Source organism: Girardinichthys multiradiatus, chromosome 13 (genome assembly GCF_021462225.1).
Source record: "Girardinichthys multiradiatus isolate DD_20200921_A chromosome 13, DD_fGirMul_XY1, whole genome shotgun sequence".
Lineage (NCBI taxonomy): Eukaryota > Metazoa > Chordata > Actinopteri > Cyprinodontiformes > Goodeidae > Girardinichthys > Girardinichthys multiradiatus.
Genome location: NC_061806.1, coordinates 43,171,078 through 43,188,897, shown reverse-complemented (window position 1 = coordinate 43,188,897; position 17,820 = coordinate 43,171,078). Strand labels below are relative to the sequence as shown.

The window sequence follows — 17,820 nt, the reverse complement described above, 5'->3', positions numbered from 1 at the left end:
GAAACCCCTGCTTGCTGCTCATTGGGTTGTTAATTGTCCTGCAGACGTGAGCCGAAGCTGACAGTCATTGCCTTCAACTTTCAAACTGGGTCAAACTAGATAGAATGGTGCCGTTGGACCCTCAGATCGTCTCTGGCAGGGTTTTCCCATACTCTGTGATCCATCAACGCACTGCCACACCTTGCCTGTAACTCAGCTGATTTAGACGCAGACGTTTGCGTTCAGATATCAGAGAAAAGAACCGTCTTCTCTCCTCAGATCCGATGAACGGATCAGAACAATCCGTAAAATGTGGATTTTTAACCTGCTTTCTGTCTCTGCCTGTGTTCAGTATGTGACCCTGAGAACCCGCTACAGCGAGCTGATGACCCTCACCAGGCAGTACATTAAGTTCATCACAGACGCACAGCGCCGCCTAGAGGACGATGAGGTGAGTGCACGTGTTGGCAAGGTCTCCTTGGAGCTTCCCATCTCTGCTGCTAGCTAGATCATGTTGGGAAGTCATTTTCCTCTGAAACGCCACATTTAGGAGATAATAAACAGCTTTCTGAGGACGGTGCTGAAACAAACAGTTTCATCCTGTTTTCATCCCTGCTGCAGTGAAACTGTCCATCTTCATTTAAATCATGTCACCTGGTCAGGAAACAGAAAACGGACCGGGTCACATGTTAAAGTCAGTTTGGTTCCGCCGTCACTCCTGCTTCCTTCCTTCACAGCCATTATCTGACCTTCTTCTTTGTTTCCAACTCTATCTTCTGTTTGACTCCTCTAAACTGCCCGCATGGTGAAAACTTTTCACATGTTTGAGAGATGAATTTACCCAAAGCAGCCAGGTATTTAAGAACGACCCCCCCCCACCCCGGATCATTTCATCACTTCCTGTCTGTGGTGAAGGGAAGGTTCACAGATCTTGGAAATCTTTCATATCAAGTTGTTTTGTTGGTTTCCAGATGTTTCCAGATGTTGCTCTCCGATGCTTTAAGCTATCATATAATTTCTTATTGTCTTAGTAAAATAAAGTTTAACATTTTTGGGGTTAAAAGAGATTTAAACTGGTCATTATGTCTTAAAACAAATTCAAACCGACGTGGTTTTGTGCAACGGAACAATTTGCAGCATCGGTGTCAGAACAGTTCTGGATTTTTTAAACCTTTCTAATCTTGAATGGATCCATACAGGCTATAAATTATACATGCACACACCCCCTCTGATATTTGGTTAAATATCTCTTAGCAACTTGCACCTGGACCACACCTCTCTGTAGCCATTCCAGAATCATTCTGGAACCATTCGGGTTCATTGTCCCGTTGGAACATCAAACAGGGTCCACATTTCATCTAGCTGCTGATCTGAGTGGACGTTGAAGAATTTGCTGATGCTCCTCATTCTTCGTGATTCCATCCACTTTGTGCAATGCACCACTACCACTGGCAGTGAAACAGCTCCACATCATGATGCTGCCTCCCCCGTGCTTTATGGTCGGTACAATATTATTGTATTCTTCCTCCAAACATTAATCTTCTCATTGTGTCCAAGCATCTAAATTTTTGCCTCGTCTGTCCATCAGACTTTATCCAGAGGACATCTGGGTTGTCCATGTGGACAGCTGCAGGTTTCATTCCAGCTTGAAGATGCTGATTTTTGGAGCAGGAGCTTCTTTCTAGTCCATGATCAAGTTAAACTGACTTCCTCAAATCAGCCATAAATCAGAAAAAATAAACATTGGACCTGTTTGTTGCACATGGTCCACTTCAAAGTAGTGAGGTACTGATAAGAGTTATAGCACTACTATAAAAACCTTCCTTCAGGCTGTTAGTGCGTGACCTCTGCACTCTGTGTCTGCGACCCGAGGGCAGCAGCTCAGACACCCTAAGAATGCTGTGTGTCTTCTTGAGATGGCAGGTTCTCCTGGGAGGGAGGAGGGTGGCCGATGATCTTCTGGGTGGTGTTGATGACCCTCTGTGCTGCTCTTCTGTGCGTCATGTTGCAGTTTGTGAACCATGCAGATATGCAGGAAGTCAGCACATTCTCAATGGAGCAGCAGTAGAAGACGTTCGGCAGCTCACGCCTCAGGTTGAGCCTTCTGATGATTCTCAGAAAGTGGAGATGTTGCTGGACCTTCTTCACAATCGTTGTGAAGAAGGCATCCAGGAACTTAAAGCTGGCCACCTTTTCCACACATTCCTCACTGATGGTGATGGGCTGCAGGTCAGACTTCCTCCTCAACGATCGCCTCTTTGGTTTTTGAGGTCTCCTGGACACCTTAGAGGAAGCAAAAAACATTTATGATTATTTGTTTTAGTTTTAAGTGTTAAAAGTGAGAAAAAGACTGATCAAAAACTGATCAATTTTGATCTGATTCTTTTACTGAGTTCCTAATTATGAGGAAGTGAACTATGAACATGAATGATTCAGTTTTTGTGTCTGTGAGCATTAGCATCATCAGTATTAGATGGAAGACCCGGAGGATCTGACAGGTTTCTAGATGTTGAACTTTCCTTGTTGTTCGCAGTGTTTCTAACATTCAGCTTCACCTCCTGCATGTTGCCTTCATGTCCTCAGAGTCAATGTTGGATTTATCATTGTTCTCCATTTGCTGCATCACTTCTGATCCAAAATAGATGTTTCTCTGATCCTTTATTCAAACTAATGAATGTTTCAGATGTTTTTATGTTTGCATGCTGCTGAGTACTTCCTGCTTGTTTATTCTGAGCTATTTGATGCTTTTAATCAAAGGTTGCTTTAAGGTGACTGAAATAATTGAATAATTGAAGTTATTTTTGGTTTAAATGGTTTTCTCAAAATGCACATGTTGCAAATCTCTGATGATTCCTTCTGAAACATTTGGGTTTAACATCACAAGATGATTCTGAGAAGAAGGGAGAAGCTTTTATCAGTGTCCAGCTGTGTGAAATTAACCTGATGTGAAACCTGATTTCTGTGGTGGACCTGGTGGAGGCAGGCTGGAGATTAAAGGAGGAAATCTACCTTAAAACAAAAGAAAAGGCTGTGGTTAAAATCTGGAGGAAAGAAACACAAGGGAAATCTGTGAAAACGTCAGACGTTTTTGTATTAAACATGAAGTTTTAATCGTTGTTACTGTAATTAGTCCCTCTACTTTTACCAAACATCTGTTCTGGTTCAGACAGTAATGGAACCAGAGGAGAAAGTTCTAAAACCTTCTGCTATCATAAAGAGACATTTTATTCATGTTAGGACTTGATGTTTAAAAAGCAGGAAGGATGAGATAAGACAAACTCTACCTTCACTGACTGCAGGAATAGGTTGGTCCACCTTCAGACCAGGGAAAACAGGACAAGCAATCATCCACACACACTCATACCTAAGGTGAAAGACAGTCATGTTTTTGGACTGTGGGACGAAGCTGGAGTACCCTGAGAGAACCCATGCGTGTACAGGGAGAACATGCAAACTCCATGCAGAAAGAACCCAGGCCGGGATTTGAACCCAGGGCCTTCTTGCTGCAAGACAACAGTGCTACCACCTGCCTCCAGACATGCAAGCTTCTTTTAAATCCAACCTTTTCCATCCCCATCGCTGGTCTGCATCCGGACTGAGCTGTTTCTGTCAGTGTCTTATAAAACGTGTGATAAGGATGGAAACTGATGTATTTAGTGCAGATTATTCCTCCGAGACCATTTGGAAACCTTTTAAATTGTCTATCCCCATGTTTATCTGCATTCTAGTTTAAACCCTAAACTTCCTGTTCCTGCTTCCTGTTCCTGCTGGCCCCCTCTAGCCCAAGACCTACAGCATGCACTAGGGCATGCCTGGGATGAAGATCAGCTCCTCCAAGTCCAAGGTCATGGTTCTCGACCAGAAAAGGGTGGCTTGTCCTCTTCAGGTTGGAGGGGAGTTCCTGTCTCAAGTGGAGGAGTTTAAGTATCTCGGGGTCTTGTTCACGAGTGAGGGAAGAATGGAGCGGGAGATCGACAGACGGATCGGTGCGGCTGCCACAGTAATGGGGGCGCCGTGCCGGTCCGTTGTGGTGAAGAGAGAGCTGAGCCGAAAAGCAAAGCTCTCGATTTATCGGTCGGTCTACGTTCCTACCCTCACCTATGGGCATGAACTTTGGGTCATGACCGAAAGAACGAGATCCTGGATACAAGCGGCTGAAATGAGCTTCCTCCGTAGGGTGGCCGGGCACTCCCTTAGAGATAGGGTGAGGAGCTCGGAGTAGAACCGCTGCTCCTCCACATCGAGAGGAGCCAGTTGAGGTGGCTCGGGCATCTATACCGGATGCCTCCTGGACGCCTTCCTCGGGAGGTGTTCCAGGTACGTCCCACCGGGAGGAGGCCCAGGGGACGGCCCAGGACACGCTGGAGGGACTATGTCTCTCGGCTGGCCTGGGAACTTCTTGGGCTCCCCCTGGAGGAGCTGGAGGAGGTGTCTGGAGAGAGGGACGTCTGGGCGTCTCTGCTGAGTCTGCTGCCCCCGCGACCCGGTCCCAGATAAGCAGAAGACAACGAGTATGAGTACTTCCTGTTCAGTTTTATAAGCAGAAAGTTGAGGATGGATGATTAATCGTACATAAGAACACTTCTCAGCTGGGACCCTGCAGGTTTGATTAGCTGTTTTCCACCTCTGAAGGTTGATGCGGGGAAATAAAAGCTGAATGCTGAGTTCCTGCCCAGGATTTTGATGTCAAACCCAAACGTTTTCAGTGAAAAATCAGTCTCTCAGATTTGCTTTTGGATTGGGCTGAAAATGTAATCTGCTGTCAGAACTCTGTCCACATTAAATATCCTAAATAAAAGGACGGACGGATTAAAATGTCTTGTAGCATGTAAGCAGTGTCGTCCTGTGCTGTGACGTTAAGTGTTGTTCGTTTTCTCTACGTTTTATGAACACAATAAGAATCTCGCTGGACAGGATTTTCCTCTTTAGTCCTTAAATATTCTGCTGGGAAAGTAGCTGCAGTCATGCAGAAGAAACCACTGATTCCTTTAATTCTTTGCTTTTATCTATTAGGACAAAAATTTAAATAAATCACCAGATCCTGATCAGCCCTTAAACTACGAGCTCATATGAACAACAATACCTGACAGGTGACAATGTGAGCTGATATAGCAAATGTTGGGATTAAAATATGTTTTCTTTTTGCTATGATGACAGAAGTATGAGCGTCCAACATAGAAATAATTTTCATATGGTTTTCTCAACAGGTTTAGAAAATAATACTGTGATGAATCTTTTTCTGCCTATTTACAGTGAATTATCTAGTTTTTAGATGGTACCTGAATGCACCATCGTCCTGCCGATACGTGTGTTAATCATAGCGATGAAAGGTCAAACATACAAGAACCGATCCATATCCAGCAATGCTTAAAGTTATCCTGTGAGCTAAAAACGAACCACTTTTTCCTAAAATGTCTCGTAAAATCTTGTAAAACCAGTTTATGTTCTTCTAATGATTTGCTACTTGTTTTGAAATAAAAAAAACTGTCGACCCGATCTCAGATAAGCGAAGGATGAATGGATGAACTAATGGAAGATATTTCCTAACTTCCTTACTTTGCAACAATAAATGAATTTCAATATCTTATTATTCCTCCAAAAACGTTTATCTTCTGATAATATTAATATTAATGTAACAAGAAATTGCCTATAAATTGTAAAACAATGACAAAAATTCAAGGACCTCAGCGCCGCTCAGAAAAAAATGTTTTTCTTTGGTTTTCTTAAAATTATTATTTTAAGAAAACGAAAGAAATGAAATGCATTATCTGAAGGTGAAATTATACTTTGCAATTCTGTTTAGTTTACTCATTTTTTTTCTCCATTTTTTTCATTATCTTGAGTTTTGTTATTTCGTTAAAAACAATAAAATATCTTGAGATATTTTCATATAATTTGAAGAAAAGTAAGAACATGAACCCGATTTTTCTTTTTTCTCATCTGAAGGTAATGAGGAAAAATATTTTATTTTTGTTGAAATACTTTCTGTACCGCCATATTTTCTTGTTTTCTTGAGAAAACCTCATGGAAATAGTTTTAACGAGGAAAGTTATTCTCTGCTTCATTACTTGGAACATAATTCTCCCAAATGTACAAGTTTATGTACCTACATGTGTCAGAATAAACTTGATCTAACAGCTCTAACCTTCTCTCAATCTTCTTCACCTCCTTTTTGCTTCTACTATAACAGAAAGCTTCAGAAAAACTAAAAGAAGAGGAAAGAAGAAAACTGGCAGAGATTCAGGCCGAATTAGAAAAGCAGAAGCAGTTGGCTGAAGCTCAGGCTAAATCCGTGGCCAAAGCAGAACAAGAGGCCCAGGAGCTGAAGCTGAAGATGAAGGAGGAGGCTAACAGGAGGCAGGATGCGGCTGCGGACTCCGAGAAGCAGAAACAGAACATCCAACAGGAGCTGCAGCAGCTGAAGATTCTGTCTGAGCAGGAGATCAAGTCCAAGAGTCACCAGCTGAAGGAGGCGCTGGACAGTCGAACCAAAATCGAGGAGGAGATCCACATCATCCGAGTCCAGCTGGAAACAACAATGAAGCAGAAAACCACAGCCGAGTCCGAGTTACAGAGCCTCAGAGACAAAGCTGCCGAGGCTGAGAAGCTCCGGAAAACCGCTCAGGACGAGGCAGAAAGGCTCCGCAAGCAGGTCACAGAGGAGAGCCAGAAAAAGAAAAATGCTGAAGATGAACTGAAGCGTAAAGCTGAAGCTGAGAAGGAAGCAGCCAAGCAAAAGCAGAAAGCCCTGGATGATCTGCAGAACTTTAAAATGCAGGCCGAGGAAGCAGAGAGGCGCATGAAGCAGGCAGAGCAGGAGAAGCTCAGACAGATCAAAGTGGTGGAGGAGGTGGCACAGCAGACCGCTGCCACCCAGATGCAATCCAGAGCCACATTATTCACCGAAAAGACTACAGAACTGGAGAAATCTCTGAAGAAAGAGCAGGGCACTGTCCTGCAGCTGCAGGATGAAGCTGAACAACTGAGGAAACAACAGGAGGAAGCCAACAAGGCCAGAGAGCAGGCAGAGCAAGAGCTGGAGACATGGAGGCAGAAAGCCAACGAGGCTCTTCGCCTCAGGCTGCAGGCTGAGGAGGAGGCCCAGAAGAAGAGCCAGGCTCAGGAGGAAGCAGAGCGCCAGAAGCTTGAAGCCGAACGAGATGCCAAGAGGAGAACAAAGGCTGAGGAAGCTGCGCTGAAGCAGAAGGACAACGCTGAAAAAGAGCTGGAGAAACAGAGGCAATTTGCTGAACAAATAGCTCAGCAGAAACTGTCCGCCGAGCAAGAATGCATTCGCATAAAGGCCGACTTCGAACACGCTGAACAGCAGAGGGCGCTGCTGGACGGTGAGCTCCAGCGTCTGAAAAACGAGGGCCGAGCTGCAGAAAACCAGAGGAAACAACTAGAAGACGAGCTGGCCAAAGTCCGGAGTGAAATGGACGCTCTACTGCAGATGAAGATCAAAGCTGAGAAGGAGACGCGTTCCAAGACAGAAAAGAGCAAGCAGCTCCTAGAATCAGAAGCTCTGAAGATGAAACAGCTGGCGGAGGAGGCCGCCCGGCTAAGAACGGTTGCTGAAGAGGCAAAGAAGCAGAGGCAGATCGCAGAAGAAGAGGCAGCAAAGCAAAGAGCAGAGGCCGAAATGATCCTCAAAGAAAAACTGGCCGCCATCAGTGAGGCGACGCGAGTGAAGACCGAAGCAGAGATCGCCCTGAAGGCGAAGGAGGCAGAGAACGAGAGACTGAAGAGGAAGGCTGAGGAGGAAGCTTATCAGAGGAAGCTCCTGGAGGACCAAGCTGCCCAGCACAAGCAGGAGATACAGGAGAAGATCACTCAGCTGAAGGGCTCCTCTGAGTCTGAGCTGGAGAGACAGAAAACGGTGGTGGAGGAAACTCTGAGGCAGAAGAAGGTGGTCGAAGAGGAGATTCACATCATCAGGATCAACTTTGAGAAAGCATCAAAGGAGAAGTCTGACCTGGAGCTGGAGTTAAAGAAGCTGAAGGACGTTGCAGATCACACACAGAAGAGCAAACTGAAAGCTGAAGAAGAGGCGGGGAAACTGAAAAAACTGGCAGCGGAAGAGGAGAGGAAGAGGAAAGAAGCTGAGGAGAAAGTGAAGATTATTACTGCAGCAGAGGAAGAGGCGGCTAAGCAATGCAAAGCTGCTCAGGAGGAAGTGGAACGGCTCAAAAAGAAGGCGGAGGAAGCCAACAAGCAGAGAGACCACGCTGAGAAGGAGGCAGAGAAGCAGGTGGTCCTGGCCAAGGTGGCGGCAGAGAAACGCATCGCTGCAGAGCAAAAAGCTCAAAATATTCTCAGCAAGAACAAAGAAGATGTTCTCGCTCAGGAGAAGCTCCGAGATGATTTTATTAATGCAAAGAAGCTTGCTGAAGCTGCTGAGAAGGCCAAAGAGAAAGCAGAGAAAGAGGCCACGTCACTGCGCCAGAAAGCTGAGGAGGCTGAGAAGCAGAAAAAAGCTGCAGAAGACGAAGCTGCGAAACAAGCCAAGGCTCAACAAGATGCAGAAAGACTGAGGAAGGAGGCAGAGGAGGAGGCATCACGGCGAGCTGGAGCTGAAGCTGCGGCGCTGAAGCAGAAGCAGCAGGCGGATGCAGAGATGGCCAAACACAAGAAAGAGGCTGAACAGGCACTGAAGCAGAAATCCCAGGTGGAGAAGGAGCTTTCAGCCATCAGACTGCAACTGGAAAAGACCGACAAGCAGAAAGAAGTGTTGGACGCTGAGCTTCAGAGAGTAAAAGGTGAAGTTAACGACGCTGTCAAACAGAAAGCACAGGTGGAGGAAGAACTTTCCAAAGTGAAGAATCAGATGGATGAGCTCCTTAAAGTTAAACTCAAGATTGAGGAGCAAAACCGCCTCCTCATGCAGAAAGACAAAGACAACACCCAGAAACTACTCCAGGAGGAGGCAGAGAAGATGAAGAACCTGGCAGCAGAAGCAGCTCGACTCGCCGTGGAAGCTGAAGAAGCAGCCAGGCAGAGACAGATTGCTGAGTCAGATTTGGCTGAACAGCGAGCACTCGCAGAGAAGATGCTGAAGGAGAAAATGCAGGCCATCCAGGAGGCTACACGACTGAAGGCTGAAGCAGAGGAGCTCCAGAAACTGAAGGACCAGGCTCAGGAAAAGGCTAAAAAACTACAGCAGGACAAACAACAGATCCAGCAGCGTCTTGAAAAGGAGACCGAGGACTTCCAAAAATCTCTTGAGGCAGAGCGCACGAGGCAGCGGGAGGCATCTGTTGAAGCCGAGAAGCTGAAGCTCAGAGTCAAGGACCTCAGTGATGCTCAGGCGAACGCCGAAGAGGAGGCCAAGAAGTTCAAGAAGCAAGCAGAAGAAGTTAAAGCTCGCCTCCAGAGCCCCGAAAAACAAGTGCAGGAGACTGTTGTCCAGAAGCTGGAGACCCAGGTGCTGCAGAGCAGCCGAGAAGCTGATGATCTGAAAAAAGCCATTTCTGAGCTGGAGAATGAAAAGAAGAAACTGAGAAAAGATGCTGAGGAGCTTCAGAAGAAAACCCAACAGGTAGAATCACCAGAAAGAAACAGCAGTAACACATTTATATTAACTTCATTTACTTATTTTTATAATGGGTTAAATCAGCAGCAGATCCAGTCTCACCAACATTCACAGAACTTTTACGTTTGGACCAAATTTAGTTGATATGTCTTTAAACCAAAGATCTTCCAGGTCTTAAATCAGTCCTGGTACTAGAGACGGTTCTTCGGAACCAGTTCTGTAGTAATAAAGAAAGAACTGGTTTGGTTTCCCTCAGTGGGAAAGCCAGTTCAGAGCCATGTCAGTTCATCACTTGAAGCGGGACTAAGACCCTCAGGGTTCTGAAGTAAAAACATTTGGGAGGTTTTTCATTTGATCCTTCCATGAAACACTTAGTGAGCCGAACGTCCACATGACCATTAAAATATAACAACGAACAACAGCAGACCGTAAAATCTGGTTTTTATCAAACGTTTTCTAGAAGTCACGACTACCGACTGACTGATTGTGAACATTTTACCAACTTGATCTTCCTTTTTTCTGATAGATGGCCACTGTCCAGCAGGAGCATATTGAGCAACAGAAGGTCCTTCTCCAACAGTCTTTCCTCACTGAGAAGGAGCTGCTGCTGAAAAGAGAAAAAGCTGTTGAAGATGAGAAAAAGAAGCTGGAGAAACAGTATGAAGAGGAAGTGAAAAAGGCCAAAGCGTTTAAAGAAGAACAGGAACGTCAGCGCTCAATCATGGAGGAGGAGAGGAAGAAGCTGCAGGCCATAATGGACGAGGCTGTGAAGAAGCAAAAGGAGGCAGAAGCAGAGAGGAAAAACAAACAGCAGGAAATGGAGGTGCTAGAAAAGAAAAGACTGGAACAAGAAAAACTCTTGGAGGAGGAGAACAAGAAGCTCAGAGAGAAGCTGCAGAGTTTGGAGGTTGCTTCTAAGGAAGGTGCGTCCAAAACAAAGGAAATGGAAGTTCAGACAGATAAAGTTCCCGAGGAGCAGCCAGTCTCAATGACGATGGTAGGGACAACAAAGAAAGTTCTGAATGGTTCAGTCGAAGTGGATGGGGTGAAGAAAGATGGAGAATCTCTATTAGAATTTGATGGAATCCGTGAAAAGGTTCCTGCAGAGAGACTTCTTGACATTGGAGTCCTGACCAAGAAGGACATGGACAAACTAAAAAAAGGCAAAGTCTCAGTGCAGGAGCTTGAAAAGACGGACAAGGTCCGATCGTGTCTCAAGGGCCAGAGCTGCATTGGAGGCATCCTGACTCCATCCAAGGAGAAAATGAGCGTCTACAAGGCCATGACAGAGAACCAGATCTCTCCCAACTCTGCTGCAATGCTTCTTGAAGCTCAAGCAGCTTCGGGCTTTGTTGTTGATCCAGTGAAAAATAAACTTCTTTCTGTTGACAATGCTGTTAAGGAGGAATTAGTTGGGCCTGAACTCAATGACCGTATGCTTTCTGCTGAGCGAGCAGCCACTGGATTCAAAGATCCGTACACGGGAGCTAGAATTTCCCTTTTTGAGGCCATGAAGAAAGGCCTCATTGATAAAGAGCAAGCCACCAAGTTCCTGGATGTGCAGCTCGCAACGGGCGGGATTGTGGATCCCATTAACAGTCACAGAGTCCCACTTCAGACAGCCTACAAGCAGGGGCAGTTTGATGCAGACACCAACAAGAAACTGACGGATTCCAGTGACGAGTCCAAGTTATTCACTGATCCCAGCACCCAGGAGCCACTCACCTACAAACAGCTGCTGGAGAAATGCACCAAAGACCCCGAGACTGGCCTGCTAATATTACCGGTGACAGAAAAGGCCCGTCAGAGAGAGAGAACATACACAGATATGGAGACTAAAGAGGTGTTCAGCAGGTCCAATGTTGATGTTCCATTTGGAAAGTTTAAAGGAAAAACTGTCACCATCTGGGAGGTAATAAATTCAGAGTATTTCACTGAGGAGCAAAGACGAGAACTGATCCGCCAATACAAGACGGGCAAGATCACTGTGGAAAAGGTCATCAAGATCGTCATCACAGTTGTGGAAGACAAGGAGAAGGACAGTGGAAACGTGTTCAATGGCTTGAGGGCTCCAGTGACTGCCAGTGAGCTCCTAGAGTCCAAGATCATAAACAAAGACTTGTTCAACAAATTGAGCAATGGGAAGATGTCGGTTAAAGAGGTTTCTGAGATAGATGCTGTGAAGAAGGCCCTGCAAGGAACCCCCAGCATCGCAGGTGTCCTGAATGAACCAACGAAAGAGAAGATGCCTTTTTATCAAGCCTTGAAAAAAGATTTACTCTCCCCAGAGACGGCTTTGAATCTTCTTGAAGCTCAGGCAGCAACTGGATTTATGATTGATCCTGTAAAAAATGAACGCATGCCTGTTGATGAAGCTGTTAAATCGGGTCTTGTTGGTCCAGAGCTGCACGAACGTCTCCTGTCCGCAGAGCGAGCTGTCAGTGGCTACAGCGATCCATACACGGGGAAAAAGGTGTCCGTTTTTGAAGCCATGAGCAAAGGCCTCGTAAAGAAAGACCAAGGCATCCGTCTGCTGGAAGCTCAGCTTTCAACAGGAGGAGTCATTGATCCCATTAAAAGCTGTCGCATCCCAAATGAGGTTGCCTGCAAGCGAGGATACTTTGATGAGGACATCAACAAGACCTTGAACCAAAACACAGATGAGACAAAAGTATTTTATGATCCTAACTCACAGCAGGATGCCACCTATGCACAACTCATGAATAAATGTATCACAGACAAAGAGACTGGACTGCCATTACTTCCCCTGTCAAAGAAGGTTCCGAAGCTGAAAGAGGACAAAAAAATAACAGAGGCCAAAACGAAAGAGGATCTAAACCAGAAGACCGTGGAGCTGGAATACGGACCTTTCAAAGGGAGAAAAGTCACGATTTGGGAGATCATAAACTCTGAGTACATCTCAGAGGAACAGAGACTAGAACTGATCCGTCAGTACAGAATGGGAGTGGTAACAATTGAGAGGCTGATAAAGATTGTGATAACGACCATTGATGAGAAAGAGGCCAAAATAAAGGATGAAGCTTGTTTTGAAGGCCTGAGAGAACCAGTCACTGCAGGCTCTCTGCTTGATTCTAATATTATTGATAAAGCCACATTTGACCAACTCCAGCAGGGTAATAAGGCTCCCAAAGAAGTCAGTCAAACCGATAAAGCCAGAAAGTACCTGCGAGGCACCGACCGCATCGATGGTATCACTATGGAGGACTCCAACGAGAAGTTAAGCATATATGAAGCTATAAAAAGGCACGTTTTACAGCATAACACTGGACTGGCACTTCTTGAGGCCCAAGCTGGTACCGGATTTTTAACCGATCCAGTAAAAAACCAAAAATACTCTGTGGAAGATGCTGTGAAGGCTGGAGTTGTTGGCCCTGAGCTTCATGAGAAACTTCTTTCAGCTGAAAAAGCCGTGACGGGATACAAAGATCCTTACACAGGCACTAAGATTTCCCTCTTCCAAGCCATGAAGAAAGAGCTTGTGTTGAGGGAGCATGCTATTCCTATCCTGGAAGCTCAGATGACAACTGGTGGAATAATCGATCCAGTCAGCAGCCATCGTGTTCCCAATGATGTCGCCATCCAGCGTGGTTTCTTCAGTAAAGAAATGTTGAAGTCATTCAACGAACCCACTGCCGACATCAAAAGCTTCACCAATCCCAACACCAATGAACAGGTGACTTACAAACAGCTGCTGGAGAAATGTATAAGAGATCCCAACACTGGCCTGTGCTACCTGCCTCTGTCCAAGGTTGAGGCTCCTGCAACGACTGAGAAATCGTACCAATACACTGAGGAGCAAGCTCAGAAAGATCTAGCTAATACTCAAATTGAGATCCCACATCAGAGCTTTGCAGGAAAGAGTATGACCATCTGGGAGATCATAAACTCAAACATGCTCCCTGAAGAGGAAAGGCAGCGGATTCTGGAGCAGTTCCGGTTGGGCCAAATCACGAAGGAGAGGATGGTCATCATCATCATCGAAATCATTGAACAAAGAGAGACTCTGAAGCTGGAGCAAAGCAGGTCATGTGATGTTATCAGGAGAAGAGTTACTATCGAGGAGCTCTACAGTGCTCGAATTATTGACCTGCACACATACAACCTACTGAAACAGGAGAAAATGAGTATCCTGGAGGTGATGGAGATGCCTTCGGTGAAGAAGTACCTCTTTGGCACAGGTTGCATTGCAGGGATTTTGTCTGACAGTCCTCCTAAAATTAGCATTTACCAGGCTATGAAAAATGGCCAGATTAAGCCTGAAGTTGCTTTGAATCTTCTTGAGGCCCAGGCAGCCACAGGGTTCCTGATTGATCCAGTAAAAGACGAGCTCCTAACAGTTGATGAAGCTGTACGTAAGGGCCTTGTTGGACCTGAGCTCCATGACAAGCTTCTCTCAGCTGAGCGTGCAGTGACAGGATACAGGGATCCATACAGCGGAAAAGTGATTTCTCTCTTCCAGGCCATGAAAAAAGACCTGATTCCTGAAGATTATGCCTTAAGGCTTCTGGAGGCCCAGAATGCCACTGGAGGACTGATGGATCCTGAATACTACTTCCACCTTCCCCTAGATGTTGCCATGCAGCGTGGATACATCAATAAGGAAACCCTTGACAGGATAACTGAACCCACGACAGATGTGCGAGGTTACATTGATCCAACAACTGATGAGAAACAGACATATGCACAGCTACTGAAGAGGTGCAGAGTTGATAAAGAAAGCGGACTGCGGCTGCTTTCCCTGGCAGACAGACAGCTTCTCTTCAAGGGTCTCAGAAAAAAAATCACTGCAGATGAGCTCCTCCGTTCACAGATTATTGACCAAAAGACCTACAATGAACTCACTGAAGGCACCATCACAGTGGAGGAGATCAGCAGAGAACTGAAGAAGTATCTTGAAGGCACCAGCTCTATAGCAGGCGTGTATGTGGAATCCACCAAAGACCGTCTTTCTATTTACCAAGCAATGAAGAAGAACATGATCAGGCCAGGAACAGCCTTTGAGCTGCTTGAAGCTCAAGCTGCTACAGGATATGTGATCGATCCCATTAAGAACCTGAAACTGAATGTCGCAGAAGCTGTTAAAATGAGTGTCGTTGGGCCAGAGTTTAAAGATAAACTCCTCTCAGCTGAGCGAGCTGTCACAGGCTACAGAGACCCTTACTCTGGCCAGATTGTCTCTCTTTTCCAGGCAATGAAAAAGGGTCTCATTCTAAAGGACCATGGCATTCGGCTGCTTGAGGCCCAAATTGCCACAGGGGGGATAATCGATCCACAAGAGAGCCACCGTTTACCAGTTGAAGCAGCATATGAACGTGGCCTCTTTGATAAGGAAATGAATACAATCCTCACTGACCCCTCCGATGACACAAAGGGCTTCTTTGACCCAAACACAGAGGAAAACCTCACCTACCTGCAGCTGATAGAGAGATGTATGACCGATCCAGAGACCGGTCTTCGTCTCCTGCTCCTGAAAGAGAAGAAACGTGAGAGGAAGACATCATCTAAGTCTTCAGTTCGTAAACGAAGGGTTGTCATCGTTGATCCGGAGTCGGGCAAAGAGATGTCCGTTTATGAAGCGTATCAGAAGGGTCTGATTGATCACCAGACCTACATAGAGCTTTCAGAGCAGGAGTGCGAATGGGAGGAGATAACAATAACCTCTTCCGATGGAGTCGTAAAGTCCATGATCATTGACAGAAGGTCTGGACGGCAGTACGACATTGATGATGCAATCTCAAGAGCCCTGATAGATAAGTCTGCACTGGATCAGTATCGAGCCGGAACGCTGTCCATCACAGAGTTTGCAGACATGCTGTCTGGAAACATGAGCGGCAGCCGATCACGTTCATCCTCCTTTGGCTCCTCTTCCTCCTACACCTCGAGCCCAGTACCTTCCATAAAAACACCAGCAACCACCTGGAACGACCCAACTGAGGAAACTGGGCCTGTAGCTGGAATATTGGACACAGACACACTGGAGAAGGTTTCGATCACAGAGGCCATTCACCGAAACCTTGTGGACAATATAACAGGTCAACGGTTGCTGGAAGCTCAGGCCTGTACTGGAGGGATCATTGACCCAAACACAGGGGAGAAGTTCTCTGTGGCAGATGCCATGAATGAAGGACTTGTGAATAAAATCATGGTGGACCGTATCAGTTTAGCCCAGAAGGCGTACAATGGATTTGAAGACCCCAGAACTAAAACCAAAATGTCTGCTGCCCAAGCTCTGAAGAAAGGATGGCTTTACTATGAAGCCGGACAGCGGTTCCTTGAAGTCCAGTACCTCACTGGTGGGCTGATCGAACCAGATGCTTCTGGCAGAGTCTCCATTGATGATGCTGTCAAGAAAGGCACCTTAGACACCCGCACAGCCCAGAAGTTACGAGATGTTAGCGCATATTCCAAATACCTCACCTGCCCTAAAACCAAGCTCAAGATTTCCTACAAGGACGCTATGGAAAGAAGCATGGTCGAGGAGGGAACTGGTCTAAGGCTGCTTGAAGCATCGTCTCAGTCCACCAAAGGCCTTTACAGTCCATATAGCATCAGTGGTTCTGGCTCTGCTACAGGATCACGGTCTGGTTCCAGAACTGGATCTAGATCAGGCTCCAGAAGAGGAAGCTTTGATGCCACAGGGTCTAGTTTTACAACAACCTTCTCGTCCTCCTCCTATGGCTCACCGAGCTACAGCCGGCGGTACTGAGCGGGAGGCCCAGGAAGGATGTGCTTTAAAACCACAACGCTCACCAGATGCCTACTTCCCTGTGGAATAAAGACCTCCTTTATTCTGCTCTGCACTGGGTTTTTACAAATTTAGAATTTTTCATTTTCTGCCAACTTATTCCTTCAGTTCATTGTATATTTTACTCTTGCTGGAAGGCCCGAGTATGGTGCCTCATCAGATCCATGATCATGTCCTGTAAGCAGTTCATGATCATAAATGTCTCAGTTGTACATGGCTTTTTAATATTCATTTTAGGATATACATTTGGTCTTTCACAAACATGCATTTATTTACTAAAAATACTGTTGCACTGTTAACAGAACCAAATTGGATGTAAAAACTAAGGTTTCTGTTCATGTGTATATTTCTGAAACATAAGGACAAAAACCTTCTCTGCAGAGCAGAATATGGAGTCTATCGATAGTTTGCTTAAAGAATGCCTAGCTTCAAGATCTTTCCTCTCCTGGGCTACACTGCCATATTTACTCTCAAACGCATAAACCTTCATAACTAGAAGATCATCATAAATCCTGCAGGTGGAGCAACGTGTGCACACTAAAATGGACAGAAAATAAAGCATAAATGGCAAAAACCTGGAGACATCATCAGGACTAATCTTTGACAGTTTGACCAACATATATAAATCCCTGCTTTTTCTGGACGCACAGAAAGGTAACAGTAGAGAGGAGAATTTCCTTGGGTTTGATACCAGGTTGTTGGAATCTAATGTTGAATTTCTGTGTTTCAGGAACTGCTTCCAGCTTTTAGTTCTTCTCCAACTCTTTGCTCAGATGTCAGCTTTGGACTCTTGGACGTAATGTGGACTCTGCTCATTATCGGTTTAAGGACACAGTGCTGAAAACATTTGCTGCTCTGCTGCTTGGTTTGGTTGTTTTGTCAAGATCTGCAGAAAGTGCCTACAGCAGACACTTTCACTTCACTAGGTTAGTAGCATTAGTAGAAGGTGCAGACCTCAAACTGATGCATGAATGAAAAAGAAAGGTGAGCAGTCGGCTACAGACCTCATACAACTAAAGACCCAGTAGGCACAGAGATTTATTAGCCAAGATTCAAATGACTTTTTTATTTGGCAGACGATGTATTGAGACTGTAGTGATGATTGGTGACTGCAGGAAAAACCATGAGTTAACATTTCTTTGAGAAAGATCTTTAAGCTTTGCAGCACACCCAGTCTTTGTATTTGACACTACACGACTTGTTTTAATGTTAACTCTCCTTTGTAAAGCAGCACATTTGATCTATATCTCCTTTTATTTTCATACTCTATATTTCTGCTTTGCATGCTTTACTAACATATAAAAGATGCAACAGTTATATCTTCTAAAGCCTATTTTTTGCTATGTTTCCAGAGGTTTGAAGGATGTATTTTAGTGAGGGGTCATCAAGCCTTGTTTGAAACGGTGTATTTATAAGGACGTTTACTGTTGCACCTTAAGCCTGTAAATAAACCCAGAAATTAAAAGAAAAAAAATCGATGTATTTTTGTTTTGTCTTGTCTGCTATCTAAATAAAGATTTAGAGGAATCACTGCTAAACTAAA

The 17,820-nt window shown here is 45.2% G+C and overlaps 1 protein-coding gene across 6 annotated transcripts in view; it reads left to right on the top strand.

Moving 5' to 3' along the window:
* pleca (plectin a) overlaps positions 1–17,820 on the top strand; it is a 130,564-nt gene extending 112,744 nt beyond the window's left edge. For all 6 annotated transcript variants that reach the window (XM_047384031.1, XM_047384037.1, XM_047384034.1 and 3 more), the window contains 4 exons: positions 332–430; positions 6,170–9,517; positions 10,038–16,931; positions 17,008–17,820. In XM_047384031.1, the coding sequence (XP_047239987.1) occupies positions 332–430; positions 6,170–9,517; positions 10,038–16,238 (9,648 nt within the window). In that variant the 3' untranslated portion in view covers positions 16,239–16,931; positions 17,008–17,820. The remainder of the gene's footprint in view (positions 1–331; positions 431–6,169; positions 9,518–10,037; positions 16,932–17,007) is intronic.